At 39.6% G+C, this 14,809-nt stretch overlaps 3 protein-coding genes across 3 annotated transcripts; 1 reads left to right on the top strand and 2 right to left on the bottom strand.

Moving 5' to 3' along the window:
* Positions 1-196: 196 nt before the first annotated feature.
* Positions 197-1,501, bottom strand: LOC121772118. Its single transcript, XM_042169104.1, has 4 exons — positions 1,450-1,501; positions 744-941; positions 544-673; positions 197-425 (listed from the first exon to the last, which is right to left on the bottom strand). The coding sequence occupies exons 2-4, from the start codon at positions 926-928 to the stop codon at positions 246-248; spliced, it is 495 nt and encodes a 164-aa protein (XP_042025038.1). The 5' UTR covers positions 929-941; positions 1,450-1,501; the 3' UTR covers positions 197-245.
* A 1,175-nt stretch (positions 1,502-2,676) lies between these two features.
* Positions 2,677-4,015, top strand: LOC121792294 (histone-lysine N-methyltransferase SUVR3-like). The gene is made up of 2 exons (XM_042190178.1): positions 2,677-3,344; positions 3,497-4,015. The coding sequence occupies exons 1-2, from the start codon at positions 2,756-2,758 to the stop codon at positions 3,883-3,885; spliced, it is 978 nt and encodes a 325-aa protein (XP_042046112.1). The 5' UTR covers positions 2,677-2,755; the 3' UTR covers positions 3,886-4,015.
* LOC121792293 (probable inactive leucine-rich repeat receptor-like protein kinase At3g03770) lies at positions 3,935-8,240 on the bottom strand. Its single transcript, XM_042190177.1, has 9 exons — positions 7,981-8,240; positions 7,756-7,861; positions 5,961-7,303; positions 5,558-5,691; positions 5,148-5,388; positions 4,861-5,063; positions 4,738-4,787; positions 4,546-4,657; positions 3,935-4,321 (listed from the first exon to the last, which is right to left on the bottom strand). Exons 3-9 carry the CDS (start codon positions 7,294-7,296, stop codon positions 4,052-4,054), a joined length of 2,346 nt encoding a protein of 781 aa, XP_042046111.1. The 5' UTR covers positions 7,297-7,303; positions 7,756-7,861; positions 7,981-8,240; the 3' UTR covers positions 3,935-4,051.
* Between the last annotated feature and the right edge of the window lie 6,569 nt (positions 8,241-14,809).

Consider the following 14,809-nt stretch of genomic DNA (forward strand, 5'->3'; position numbering starts at 1 on the left):
CATGAATGCTTCATGCATACACTCATCAATGGGAATATTCCTTTCTTTCCCCTATTTATCAAAATACAATAAAACAAACATTAGTATATACCATGAGTTTGATAGATGTATATATGACACTTACAATCTTTTGAGCAATTACAGCCACAGACACCGATCCTCCATGATGTCTGACATATCCAGTACCAGGTCCATTAGGCTCTTCAAATCTTCGTGCAGCCTCCGACTTAGCTTTAACTGTGGGTTTATTCCAGTGTTTCAACTAACCCATTACACATTTCTTCTAGAACGTAACCCTGCCTCCCCACATTCTCATTTTTCATCTTCTTTAGGGCTGAAATGAAGCCAGAGAATCTTTTTGCTGCCCTATTTTTCCAAAGTTTATGAACATCGTGCTCCCAGGAGTCAGGCCAAGCATAAGCTTTCTGTAGGAAATTAAAAACTCCTTGTTAAAATTAATCAAATCATTTGACAAAGCAAAGTATATTGCACACACGTTTTTTTAATAATGCAACAAAGAACACTTTTAAAAACAATACTTACTTGAAATTCTTGAAAGTAAGCATCTTTTATCTCCTGTGGTGTCAACTTCCAGTTAAAACCAGTGATATTTCGAATGCGCTTAAATGTCGCGGTTATCTCCCTTGACATTGAAGGATGTATCATTAATGCCCTATAACATTCAAATAATATTGACTAATTAATAATAAAGCCCCATTAATAATAAATAATCAATTACAAACCCGGTATATGGATTCCTTTGGAACTGTTTCCTCCCATCAGGCAGTAAGGGTCCATCATCACTATGAGGTCCATCCTCATCGAGATCCGCATCATCAGAAGATTGTTCATGCACATTTTCTGGAACTGGTTCTACTACACAAGGGGACGGGCTAGGATGACTGAGACCACCACGACGATGATACATATTGAACAGTACTCTGCACACATTGAAGATCAGAATCTAAACATTAAGTACACATGTGTATAGTCAGTTGTTAATCACATGTTTAGTACGATAACCACTAATCACTACTTAATTCAAAAAAACATTATAAAACCAACAATTCCAAAAAAATAAAAATTAATAATAATAAAAAAAATAAAAGTGGTACAGATATAGTATTTATTTGGAATAGCCTAGTGATTTGATGAATTACATGCTAGAATCAAAGGCCAAATATAATAATAGTAAAAATTAGAGTGGTACAAATCCTCACACACGATTTTTATACGTAATAGTAGTACTGGCAATTATTTAACTTTTTCGTTTTCTAGCCCGGAACCTAGTTGTTCTTCTTCTTCTCCAAATAAAAGGGCAGCCTTTGTTAATGTTTTTGAAGTTTATATACAGTATCAAATCAGCCACTGACTAGAATATGAAACAAAAGTGAATACAACAAGTAGGCAATTGACAATATAGATTATGAAGGAAAAAAAAAAACTTACAAAATTTGGTGGAACAGGGAAAAAAGGTGAAAGGCGCTGGGATAGTAGGCAATTGACAATATAGATTATGAACTTGTAGCTTTTTCCTCTATCCACTTGGACACGTAATCCACGGCTACCGATATATAAGTGTTCCCATAAGACGATGGAAACGGGCCCATGAAATCCATTCCCACACGTCGAAAATTTCACACACTAACACAAGGGACTTGCGGCATCTCATCCCTAGCAGAAATCCCCCGCGGTCTGTTGGTAGCGGTTGCAATTTTGACGTAATTCGTAAGCATCCTTATTCAAAGTAGGCCAGTAGAAACACCTCCTGCCACATCATACAGACTTCCCACTGCGGATGCCACGTCATACGGACATCCCACTGTACAGTGACGGACATCCCCAAGGATATCCCGACTGACTTCCCACATTAAAAAAAATCACAAATTCACCAATTTAACAATTTACGGAAGAAAAATTCTAAACGAATACGGAATAAAAAAAATTCATTAATTAAAAAAAAGAAAAGTACATTGTACCAAAAAAAATGCAAAAATCGGGAATTCCGCACCGACGTCCGTGGGAGTCAACGCAATGGCGGACGTCCCGACGAACGTAAGCGGAAAGGCGTGGGAGTCAACGCAATGGCGGACGTCAGCGGAAAGGCGCGGACATGCGGTGTCCGTATCCGTTGAACAGTTGCACAATGGCGGACGTCCCGCACGCCGGTCTAACATCCGCACGGAAGTACGCCATTGCGGATGCTCTAAGCTTTTCAGTCAGTTAGTTACTAAGTTTTTGAAGTTTAGGATACAAAGTTAGTCGGATAAAGATTTTTAGTCAATTACTAAGTTCTGTGTTGGAGTTTATGCTCTTTACAATGTGGTTAAAGTGTTATCTTCATTCAATCTATTGGATGCAACAAGACCAAGCTGTGAAAAATGTCTTCAAAAGTTTCCAATCCAGACAGTGAAAGAAGCTAGCCAAGCATCTCGATGCAAAGAAATCAAAGATATTTTATGAATTTTAATAGTATTAGATTAATTGTATTAATTTGGTCAATTAAATTCATAATTAAACTAATTTGATCAAAATACGTTTAATCGTAAAATTAAAGAAAATGTTAATTTAGGATCAAAAGTGCAAAACGTACCAAACTTTTTTTATGAAAAATGTAAGTGACCAAATTTAATTTAGTAAAATGTAAAATCCTATCCCCCACCCCACTACAACAAAAAACCTACCTTTTGGGTTCGATAAACCTCTGTTGGGAATTTAGGCCATTAACGAATTTGAACCTCCGCCCAATTCTACAATGGAGGAACCACATTGCCGGAAAATCAACTACCATCAAACCGGCGAACCATTCTTCCAATGCGCCCCCATCGTCATTCCTTACCTCAATCCCACCGAGCTAGTCTCCATCTCCTCAACCTGCAAAACCTTGCACCACCTCTCCACCAACGTAACTTCCCGCAGAACCTCCGACGCTTCCAGAGGTTTTGAGAAGCTTCCCATCCCTTTCCACAACCCCATCCCCGGCGACCCCCACACCTACTCCTACTTTCTCTACACTCCATCTCAGACCCTCCGCACTACCACCCACTTCCGCCGGCCATGGGGCTCCGACCACGATGCCCCACCCGATCCCTCCTCTCCTTTTCTATTCCGCGTCGACGGCGCCACCGGTTGCGACTGCACAAAAGGCTGCGGCGGCGATGATTTTTGCCCCTGCTTGAATCTAGAATGCGGACCGAGTTGCAAGTGTGACTCTCTGTGCGGCAACAGGGCGACTCAGTGCGGGGTGAATTTGAGGTTGAAGATAGTAAAACACGAGAAAAAGGGCTGGGGCCTCTATGCGGCGCAGCTGATCACCGCCGGAAGGTTTATCTGCGAATACGCCGGTAAACAATCATTTCCCCAAATACTTTCTGTTCACCAATCTCCAATTAGGGTTTATTGAAAATTTATTGACTTCACCATTTTAGTTATGAATTGTTGGTTAATTTGTGTTATGCAATAGCTATAGAATGATCTGGAATTGATTGTTGTGAAGGTGAGGTTTTGTCGACAAAGGAAGCAAGAGAGAGGCAGCAAAGCTACGACGAAGCCGCGAGGATGGAACGGCTAAGTCCGGCTCTTTTGGTGGTGAAGGAGCATCTTCCATTTGGAAACACATGTATGAGGATGAACATCGACGCAACCAGGATCGGCAACATTGCGCGATTCATCAACCATTCATGTGATGGCGGCAACCTCGACACCCTGATACTCAGAAGTTCCGGTTCCCTCCTGCCCCGCGTCTGCTTCTTTGCGGCTTCGGATATTCAGGAAGACGACGAGCTCACTTTCAGCTATGGCAATGTCGCCCTTAGTGCCGATCCTCGCCCTTGTTTCTGCGGTGCTTCTTCTTGCGTCGGCATCCTACCATCCGAGCACACATGATATATTGATATTCTATGCTGCTTTGTTATAACGGATGGATCAATCAGAGTTTAAAGACTTGATTTTGATGAGTTATTAGACTTGATTTTGATGAGTTATTGTACAACAAAGTGCATGTTGAGAGCTGGCATTGTGTTGTGTATAACAATGTGTTTTTTCCTATCATTTATTTGGTGATGATTGGCTTCATGCGTGAAGATTGCAGAGGAGAGATGGGAGAGCCATCGCTGCTTTGAGATGCATCCTGAACCTGAGCAGCAAACTGCAGATTCCACACAACATCTTCGATCGAAGGTCTTTCAGCAGGATCTTTCAGTAAGCATCTGCAGCATATCCCAATCATCGTTCTTGCAGATTCACCAGAGCACGTGTTTCTGACTGCTCGGTCGACTAAACTCCTCCTCGATGAATCATCACTTGTTATGCTCGCATTCATCTGCATAACATATTGTAGATGAAAGTGTTATCAATTGCTCAGTTTGCTACCACTAGTATATTTTGGCATTTGATAGAGCAGAGAAAGAAAAGGGTGCAGATAAGTAGCTCAATATTCTCTTTTAAACTGATGTAAACTTAGTTAGCTTCATTTTTCCTGCATCATTTGGCACTCCACATTGTAAAAGAGGGAGATAACATAATTCAATATTAGTTCATGAATACCTCATCTTTTACTGCATCCTCCTCGTTCCTCGAATTTATGGGCTTCCCTGTGATGAGTTCTAGTAAGATTACCCCAAAGTCGTAAATGTCTAACTTATCTTGATGTTTTGCTCTGTCAATCAATAGACAAGAAAGTCATCACTTTATGATTCCTAGTTTTTATGTGAACAAGCAACAGAGTCACTGACTAACCTTGCCTTTTTAAGCTCCTTTGATCCTCTGAAAAAGTTTTGGAGACTATACTGTAAAGTTGAGAAGATTTGACGTTCAGCTTGTGCAAGAATCATGGTAAATGACAAGTTTATTTATTTATACCTTTTCCATGTTGTCTGATAGCAAAGGAAGGTTGTAACCGCTGATTTTTGCGACAAGGTTCTGATCCAATAGAACATCTGTTATCTTAATGTTGTTTGCAAAAATACCAGGAACAATTCCTGTATGGAGGAACTGGATACCCTTTGCCACCCCGGTAGCAGCTGCTATGCGCTGAGCCCAGGAAAGCTTTTGTCGACGTCTCTCTGTCAATTATAACAGAAACTGGTTGTAAGAGAAACATATACATGAAGCATATCATAACAAGAATTGTGGTCTTGTGTATTTACCAGATGTCCAGCTTCTGAGAGTGCCATTTTGTACATAAGCGAAGACCAGAAACACTCTGCTTACACTTGAATCATCCAAGTGGTACTCAAAGCAGTGCCCGAGAGCGCTGACCAAATGTTGGTGTCTGAGTTTTGAGATAAACTCAATGTGAGGCATAAAGTGCTGAGTTGTGTGATTTCTTCTCAATTTAGGGCATCTAATTGCCACATAGGAGCCATCCCTCAGTTGACCTCTATACATCTGAGTTCAGGTAGAGTCAGCACTTGTCCAACATCAACAACAAGGAGAGTGAGAAACATATAAAACTTAAAATTTGGGAATAGAATCTTGACAAAGAGATGATAAACAAAGTGAATCAGGACGCGAATCTTATTAAGTGTAGCGTTTTCAATGAAACTGATGCAAATACCTGACCGCGAGAACCTTCTCCTATCAAAGTTGAAGAATGAAAATTATTTGTTGCCTCCTCGAGCTCTTCCAGTGAAAAGGTCCTATAAGATGGAAGCCCGAGTCCGCCTATTTTCATAGCTTGAGTTATATATCCTATTACACCAATAAGATCAAATTCAAACTGTCAAATCTCACATTGCTGTACTAAAGTTGAGAACCATTTGTCATTGCACTAATCTCAAAAATAAAACATAGTATGGTTATGGTGGGACGGAGGGAGTATTAGCATTTCATTCAATGAAAATCACTACCTGCATATATTTTGAGTGCCCAACGACCAATGTTAAACTAGGCGACAGTTTATTTAAGCATCACTAAATCATTTCAAGTTTTCCCAATAAAAATAATGAGCAGAAACTTACTTGCATCTTTAAGTATCTTTGAGGTGTAGGCTGTTGATGCATTGTCTTCTGAGAGTCTAGGTTGAGATTTCTGTGCTGCTCTTTTGGCAAGAAAATTCTTTACTATCAAGTAAAACGCGCTCACTAAAATTACTCCCACAGTAACTCCGCCACATATGCTTAAAGCAAGAATTACTTTGGAAGCTTGCTTTTGTTTATTAGAATGAGGCAGTATTCCCACAGCCAGAGCCTCATTCTTACAGAAGGAAATCGGCTGCTGATTCTCATCTCCGGTTGCCAAACAGTTTTCAGCATACAACACAACTCTTTTACTGGAACCAGACAGTAGGCAGCGGGGCAGTTTTCCAGTCAGCAGATTGGCAGTGAAGTTCACATAATAAAGATCATCATTGCAAGGCAGACTTTCAGAAAGCATTCCTGTCAATTTGTTTTCTGCAATATTCAGATAAGCAATCGATGGCAGAGAAAACATAGACACTGGAAAAGGCCCCACGAATCTGTTGAGAGAAATATCGAAGAACTTGAGCTGATTATACGTTTGAACTTTCTCTGGGATGCTAAAGCTGAATCTGTTGTTCCTCAGTACAATCCTTTCGACCTTTTGGCCTACTATTGGAAATCGAGGCCCAAGCGCATTGTTTTCCAAGTTGAGCACTTGAAGATTAGTCAGGCTGCTAAGATCCGGCACGTCACCTGAGAAATTGTTGCTAGACAGCACGAGAACCCTGAGGGCTTCCAAGTCTCCCAGTGAATGAGGCAAGGATCCATACAAAGAATTATTTCTCAAATTCAAAACGGCCAGAGCTGAGAGTGAGCCAAGGCTATCTGGAAGCCTACCAGTGAAGTTATTGCTATCGAGTATGAGAGTTTGAAGGTGCTGGAGTGATGCAATCGTCGGTGGTATTTGGCCTTCGAAGAAGTTTGAAGTCAGGTTCAGTATTTCTAGGGAGGATAGGCGCATGAACTTGCTTGGCAGAGGCCCCCATAGACCTAAAGAGACCAACGTGAGGACCTTCAAGCTCGGGAGCCTCACAAGCGTGCCAACGAAGGACTCAATCGAGAAATTCATAGGAAATCTAGGAGCCCCGAAGTCCCCCACAATATGCAGCTGAGTTATGGTTTTATCATAGCAAACGACAGTGAGAGTCGCAGTTGGTTCACTGTTGCAGAAATCCATGCCAGTTTTCCAGCTACTCAGATATGGCGGAGAATTTAGGAGTTCTTTGATTCTCAAAAGAGTTTGGACATATGGTGATCCCAGATGCTCTTTACAAGAGACTGAAATCAACATGACAAGCAAAAACGGGACAGCTGTTCGATATATGGGAATTGCCATCAGCTACCTGGTCAAGAAAATTCAAGCATCATAAGCAACTCATCGAAGAAGAAATGGGCTATAATTTGTAGATTATCACTCCAACTCTCATTAGCATTGCAAAGAAAAAAAAGGAACTCTGAGGTGCAGATGGATAGAATAGGCTCACTAAAAAAGCAGCAACATTTAGTGACAAACACTCTGATATTTGAAAATGATGTGCATTTTACTAAATATTATGCTTGAAAATTAAGTTGCTCTTTCACTGAAAATTGAATAGGTGTATGCAATTGAAGCAACACATACATTTCTTAGCAAATGAATGAAGTTTCTTGTGAACCTAAATGAGCAAAAAATAATCACCATCATTAAGTTCAATTAATCCAAACACACACTCATTCACTCACAATATTTCCCACAAATGAAGCAATTAACCACAAACCAGTAATTAGACCTGATGCTGAACTACCAACTACTGACCTTCAAACTAAGCAACCTTAAACTTCAAACACAGCCCTCATTTCACTCCACTTAAACTCTGACCATAAGGATTAAAGCTAATCAGCTAATACTGCAGTTCCCATTCCTGCAAAAAGAAAGAAAAAAAAGCTAGCTTGAAGAATTGGGTCCTTAACAAAAAGGTCCCTAAATGTTTTCCTTCGAGTGGAGGAGTGATCAGAAATTATTAAGGATAAAGGAGTTTACCATGCATAAAGGAGAACATGGGTTCAGCAAACACCTGATTTATCACTTTGATAAACCGACAAATTTTTTTAGGCGAACTCTTCCTTTATGAGCTTTATTCCACAATTGCATTAGTGCTTTTGGAGCTACATTTGATTTGATGAATTGAACCGCCAAGGAAAAAATAAGGAAAAGCAGAAACTACAAAAAAGAAAAGAAAGAGATTCTTGTTTTAGATTTGAAGAGTCTTTTATTTTATGCGTGTTATTGTTCGTCATCTTCTACATGCATCCTTTTCTCTTGTATTAAATGGTCATCAGATTTAACGGTGATATTTATCTGGTATCGTTTGCTAGGATTTGTACTGCCCAAAATATAACCGCCGGAAAAGTGAAAACAACAGATTTATTAATTCATTAGCCACAAATTTTGTAATTTAATGGACATTTTTCATTAGAATTGGTTTCGATAATTAAAAATCGATATGATTAGTTAATTGTTTAAATAAATTTGGAGGTTTTTAGAGTTTTTAATTACTCCATTTAGAGCATTCGGTTACTTAGATTCATGTATTAAATGGGTTTGTGGTATTTCGCAATCAAAGTGGAGTCAGCAGTTTGGCGTAAGGGTCCCAACTCGGCTTAGCTGTGACCCTCTTTCATCTCGTCACCTCTTTTACTCTTTTTCTTTTGTTACCAACTAATTAATTAATTGAGATAGTACAATAATTTAATTATGATTGGATTTTGTAAAGTAGAAAAGAGGAACATGCAACGTGGTGGTGATGCAGAATTATTCAGAAACAACAACAATACTCTGTTGGAAATTTGAGTGGACGAATGATAATACTTCAGAAAAAAATGGGGATATTTCTATTTTCAAAAAAAAGTTTCTCCAAGTTTTTAACCCTTGCTAAGTATCCAAAAAGGCCTCTGTCACATATTTTATTTTTTTAAAAACAATTTACAAACCTCCAGATATTTTTCATTTTGTCGTGGTTAAAATAACCAATCCCTTTCCGCAATTTTAAATATTACAGTATAACATTTTATTCATATAATGTGATCCTATATTTGATACCTTGTACTTTTAAGAAGACTGTACAGTTTGTACTGTAGTTTTCCCCTCTTTATAAAAAAAAAGAAATTTAAAATTAGCAGTAGTTTCTGCCTTACAAGTTACAAAAGAATGTAATGGCGAAAGAGGAGAATTAATTAATGATGGTTTAAACTAGTAAGGAATTAGTGATGGCGACTTTACAAAAAAGTGCAATGATGCACTGAAAAAGAGGGCTAAACATTGTTATGTTTTAATAATATTGAATTGAACTATTAATGTGGCATGGACCATTTAAAATGGGAGCTCATCAAAGAGCCTAGATTGCAATGGCCTCAATAGGGTCAACTGTTATAAATTCTAGTATTTCTTAATTCTTATATTTGTATTTATTCGAAATCATCAACTTATTTTTATGAGAGGGTGTGTTCGGATATATTTCGGGATTAAATTTGTAGTGTGCTTGGTTTATGAGATTTAATCTCACAACTCAATCCTAGATAGATAATTATGGAATAATTAATCATAGTTAACCCGTATGACTAAAATAATCTCACAGCTCAATCTTAAATTATATTTTAATATTATTTTATCTTAAAAACTGAACACCACCTAAATTGATTGAACATGCCGTAACAAAAAATGGCAAATTTGCTTCAAAATTCAAATCCTCAATTGGTCGCCATAGAGTAGGGAATGCTAGACTCCTAGATGTGACAGAACATGTTTGAATATTAGGATTGGATTATTCTTAAAATTAATAAAAACACTCTTGAAAAAAATTAAGATATTTGATGGGAAGTTAATGTAATCCGGAGTACTAACTTTGCGAACAACAATAAAGTATATTTCCTTAATTTCAGATAAAACTACAGATTCCTGCAATAATTATTTTATATGACTGCATACGTTGATCTTGTATAGTCTAATATGGTTATCTACACGTATAAAAAGTCACATTTTATGGTGGACACTTTTGGTGCCAAGTTTAATGAAATTTGGACAGGTGGATTACTATTTTTGTTCTGAATGAACGAGTTTTATGGAAGGAAAAAAGATATTTGACCTTTTATTTATTTTGTAGTGGGCTACTCTTAATTAGAAGTGGACTTAGATTCATCCAAATGTGGGCTAGTTATTTTTATAAAAAATGGCTTCAACTATCAAAATCAATTCATCGTACCCAATTCCACATATATCAATTAAAAGATCCTATTTTGAGCAAAACCTTAACTCTATTGCATGTACATCAGCCAAATAATTTCCAGGTCAAAATCTCTCCCTAAGTCCCAACTCCCAAGTAACACACTCTACTCTCCCTATCTCCATCTGTCTTATTTGGCAGCAAAGGCAAACATTCGAAACAAAATTAAATTCTTTTTATGACGCATATGTGAGCCCTCTCTTTCGATAAAAATAAAGTACTGTACGAGTTTATCTTCTAATTACTAGACATTCTTGTTTTAAATTTAATTTTAATTATTTTATTTGTGTCAAATTCTATCCATTTAAGAAAGTAGAATTATTTAGTCATTTTCAAAGAATTATTTAGTCATTTTCAATTAGACATAGAAGTTGAATTTAAATATAACTCTACCCCCTTAAGGTGATGTTCGATTGCTTATGTAAAATAGGTTGCTTAGATGAAATAGTAGTGAGATGAGCTTTTTATAAGACTAAAATTAATATTGGAAAATGTTGGAGAAGATTACGGAGATCTCGTAGAATATTCTCCAAATTACCGAAGATATGCGGAATTATGCTATACCAAACATAGAAGATGCTAAATCAATGTAATTAAAGTCCTTACCTTGTATAGAAGATCATAGGCCTATATTATAGTACTCTATGTACAAGAATAATATGAATGAATATACAATCCCTTTCTGTACCGATTCCTTTAGACATGGCATCAGAGCCGGCTGCCTCTCGGCTCAGAGAGTTATCATCATAGCCGGAAAATATACCAATCCCGACCCTTATTAGCCAAGAACCAGAGCAACCAACCTTACATCCGAAATGTCAGAAACGAATGATACCAAAACCAACGATAACAAAATCAATCCAGAACCGACACTGAAGAATAGCAAGAATGTCACGGTGGCATTCAAACTCAACGGAAAAAATTACCCGTTATGGTCTCGACTTATGAAAGTCAAGATAGGAGGAAGGGGCGCTTACTCACATATCCGGGAAGAGCCCCCGGAACCCGGAAGCCGGGAGTATAACAATTGGGAAGAGGACGACTTGATAGTGTTCTCTTGGATCGTCGACAATATAGAGGACGAGATCATTGCTGATTTCGCCCATCATCAGACCTTGAAAGCACTTTGGGACAGCCTCGCTATCACTTTCGAGAACAAAGCGGACAAATACCTCATCTACGACCTGGAGGAGAAAATAATCACGATTAAACAGGGGAGTATGGACCTAGAAACGTATTACCGGAAGATCCACGGGCTGTGGATCAATGTCGACCAATGCCAAAAGCAGCCAGTCACGTGCTGTGACAAAGGTGTGAACCAATACCGAACCCACGTAAACGAGAAACAGCTATTCAAGTTTCTCGCCGGACTGAATCTAGAGTACGATTCCATCAAGCGCGACATTCTCAAGGAAGACCCCTACCCATTAGTTGAAGCCGCATACGGGTGGGTGAAGACGGAGGCGGCTCGACGTCTAGTCATGCCACCGGCATCGTCATCTCCTACCCGCGAGGCCATCGGCGGAGAAGCCAGGAACACATCATCTGGGGATGGAATTGGGAGCGGATTCGTGGCCCAGAGTCAGCGACCGCCATATCGGAACGGAGGACCGCCTCGCTCCATCGTCGCAACCAGCCGGTCGGGAGGACGACCGGACAAATCCGGCCTCTGGTGTACTCACTGCCAGAAATCGAAGCATACGTACGAGACGTGCTTCAAACGCCTCGGATACCCGGAGTGGTGGGAAGAAAGGCAGAAGGCGAGGGTGGCACAGCAGTCGCAAGCGAAGATGGCAGTCGGAGTCACCGAGGAGGGACAACCGCGAAATCAGAACGGAAATCGTGGGGGGACAACTAGTCGCGGGTCAGGAGACAACCCAGAGGGTCCAACCAATGGCGGCCACATCCGGGGAGCCGACAATTTCGCCGGAAGAGAAGGAGCGGCGCCGACGCATGGAGGTATCGGGTTTGGTTTAAAACCGAACCCAAGACCCACTTTGTTTTCAATTAAAACCCCTAGAACCTGCATATTAGAATTTCAACCCCACAAGAATTCTAAATACAAATATCAGCCCCATGTTTTGCAGAAAGACCCCCCAGAATGCTCAAATTCGATTTCTGACCCCCATCATGATAGAATTTCGAATAATAGCCCCCAATTGTGTGATTATGTGTCTAAAAATTCATTTGCTCCCCTAGAAAGAATTTCCGCTGCATTCAATGTGAATAAAAGGGCTAGTATATCGAAGGGTTGGATATTTGATTGTGGGGCAACGGATACTATGACCCCGGACAGGACTGATTTTATTAACATGAGTACGGTTACCAAGACTTATATTAAAACGGCTAGTGGGGAATTGATTACAGTAGAAGGGTCTGGTACTATTGAAATATCTCCTACTCTGCGCCTTGAAAACTGCTTATATGTTCCGACTCTATCTCAGCGGTTGATGTCTATCAGTCATGTAACACGGGAATTGAATTGTACACTTATGATGCACCCTGATTTCTGCATTTTACAGGATATTCGGACGAAGAGGATACTTGGGCGTGGCACTGAGAAATGTGGACTTTACTACGTGGACGAGATAGCTCAAACTGGTAGTGCGATGCTGGCTCACGGGTCCATGAAACAAGAAATTTGGCTGTGGCACTGAAGACTAGGACATCCTTCCCCTGGTTACTTTAAATTACTATTTCCAAAACTTTCTATTCCTCATGATTTCTTTTGTGAAACCTGTGTTTTGGCGAAAAGCCACCGACAGTCGTTTAAGCTTTCAAACACTCGTGTGAAATCTATTTTCTCTTTGGTTCATTCTGATGTGTGGGGTCCAACACCTTTTATTGGGGGGAAGGGGTTTCGATATTTCGTTATATTTGTTGATGATTGCACTAGAATGACGTGGATCTATTTCATGAAACATAAATCTGAAGTGTTAGATAAGTTTATCTTGCCTTTTAACATGGTTCAAACCCAATTTCATACTTCAATCAAAACTCTTCGATCCGATAATGGGAGGGAATTTGTTAACAACCTGATGCGAAGCATATTTCCTACTTGTTTTTCCCCTTAGACTACATATATTCATGTCGATTAGAACTCATCAAAGTGTTGTTTCAGTGAAGTTAGGAGATTCGGAAAGGAAAACTCGCAAAAATCTGCACGTGGGAGCGTTCCGGACGGAACACCCGACCGGGCGAATAGCCTGAGCCAAAACGCCCGGTCGGGCGAAATGCATGAGCTCGGTGTGACGATTCCAGAGAATTTACCCGACCGGGCGATTCTCCATAGCAAAAACGCCCGGTCGGGCATTTGAGTGACAGAATCCGGAGGATGCTCGCCCGGTCGGGCGATTTTCATCTTGAAAACGCCCGGTCGGGCAAGTCTGATGCGGGAATCCGAGTTGAGCAGTTATCTTGCAGTTTTGGGGATAAAAATAGGAAAAAGAAAGGAGAGAAAGGGAAGGGGGGACGGACGGAACAGAAAAGGAGAAGGAAAAAGGAAGAAGAAGGAAGAGGAGAAGGAGGAAAATCCACCCGACACTCCGACGATCCGACTCCGCCATCCAATTCTACTCCGAAAGAGCATGCCTTCTACGGTTTCAATCATTGAATTTATCATGTATCTAGGCTAGGCTCATATGTTGCTCCAAGTTGTGAATTAAACTCGTTAGAATGTATCTACACATATGAATTCATGTTTTGATATCATTGATTGTGTTTAATGCGTAAATCTTTTCCTTTAGAGGCGTCTTTTGTGATAGGTATCTAATCCTTGTTTATTGTCTCTTTAACATAGACATGGATGGATTAATCAATTGTTATGCTATCGAATTAAAATTGTTTAGAGGATAATTTGATAGTGGATTAGGTAAGCTCGTATAGTAGATGATGTTAGATTCCCGCGCTTCCGCAGGAGTTGAATGCCTTCGAAAATTAATTCATGGAACAAGTGTTCAGCTGACTGTGAATTATACATCGCAAACATGTTCAGTGCAAGCGATTAGGTTGATAAGTTAATCCCAAATTTGTGTTTGATAAATGTGTAGAATGATTCGAGTCTAAGGAGCAACTTGGAGTGACCTGTTTTTCTCGTGTTTAAAATCCTTTCGTAGTTAGCTTGTTAACTTAGTGTCATTAATTATCAAAACCAAAAATCGAACCTTTATATGCTTTGTTTAGTGTTAAGTTTTAGTAATCATTCCCTTCCCTGTGGATCGACACCTAAAATACTATACACGAAGCTGTATTCTTGCAGTTAGTGATAATATTTGGGTAATTAAATTGAACTTGAGTGTAAAATTGATCTGCTTTATAAACCATTATTATCCACATCAAGTTTTGGCGCCGTTGCCGGAGAAGGCAATCGATTATTTAACATGACCCCGGACAGGACTGATTTTATTAACATGAGTACGGTTACCAAGACTTATATTAAAACGGCTAGTGGGGAATTGATTACAGTAGAAGGGTCTGGTACTATTGAAATATCTCCTACTCTGCGCCTTGAAAACTGCTTATATGTTCCGACTCTATCTCAGCGGTTGATGTCTATCAGTCATGTAACACGGGAATTGAATTGTACACTTA

This window comes from Salvia splendens, chromosome 2 (genome assembly GCF_004379255.2).
Source record: "Salvia splendens isolate huo1 chromosome 2, SspV2, whole genome shotgun sequence".
Taxonomy (NCBI): domain Eukaryota; kingdom Viridiplantae; phylum Streptophyta; class Magnoliopsida; order Lamiales; family Lamiaceae; genus Salvia; species Salvia splendens.

Bases quoted from the DNA above. Each gene is read 5' to 3' on its own strand.
- LOC121792294 (XM_042190178.1), top strand. From the start codon at position 2,756: ATGGAGGAACCACATTGCCGGAAAATCAACTACCATCAAACCGGCGAA. The intron at 3,345-3,496 runs GTAAACAATCAT...ATTGTTGTGAAG, and splicing joins GTTTATCTGCGAATACGCCG to GTGAGGTTTTGTCGACAAAG.
- LOC121772118 (XM_042169104.1), bottom strand. From the start codon at position 928: ATGTATCATCGTCGTGGTGGTCTCAGTCATCCTAGCCCGTCCCCTTGT. The intron at 674-743 runs GTTTGTAATTGA...TGAATGTTATAG, and splicing joins CAAAGGAATCCATATACCGG to GGCATTAATGATACATCCTT. The intron at 426-543 runs GTAAGTATTGTT...AATTTCCTACAG, and splicing joins CTTACTTTCAAGAATTTCAA to AAAGCTTATGCTTGGCCTGA.
- LOC121792293 (XM_042190177.1), bottom strand. From the start codon at position 7,296: ATGGCAATTCCCATATATCGAACAGCTGTCCCGTTTTTGCTTGTCATG. The intron at 5,692-5,960 runs GTAAGTTTCTGC...TTGGTGTAATAG, and splicing joins AAAGATACTTAAAGATGCAA to GATATATAACTCAAGCTATG. The intron at 4,788-4,860 runs GTATAAATAAAT...TCAACTTTACAG, and splicing joins TATCAGACAACATGGAAAAG to TATAGTCTCCAAAACTTTTT.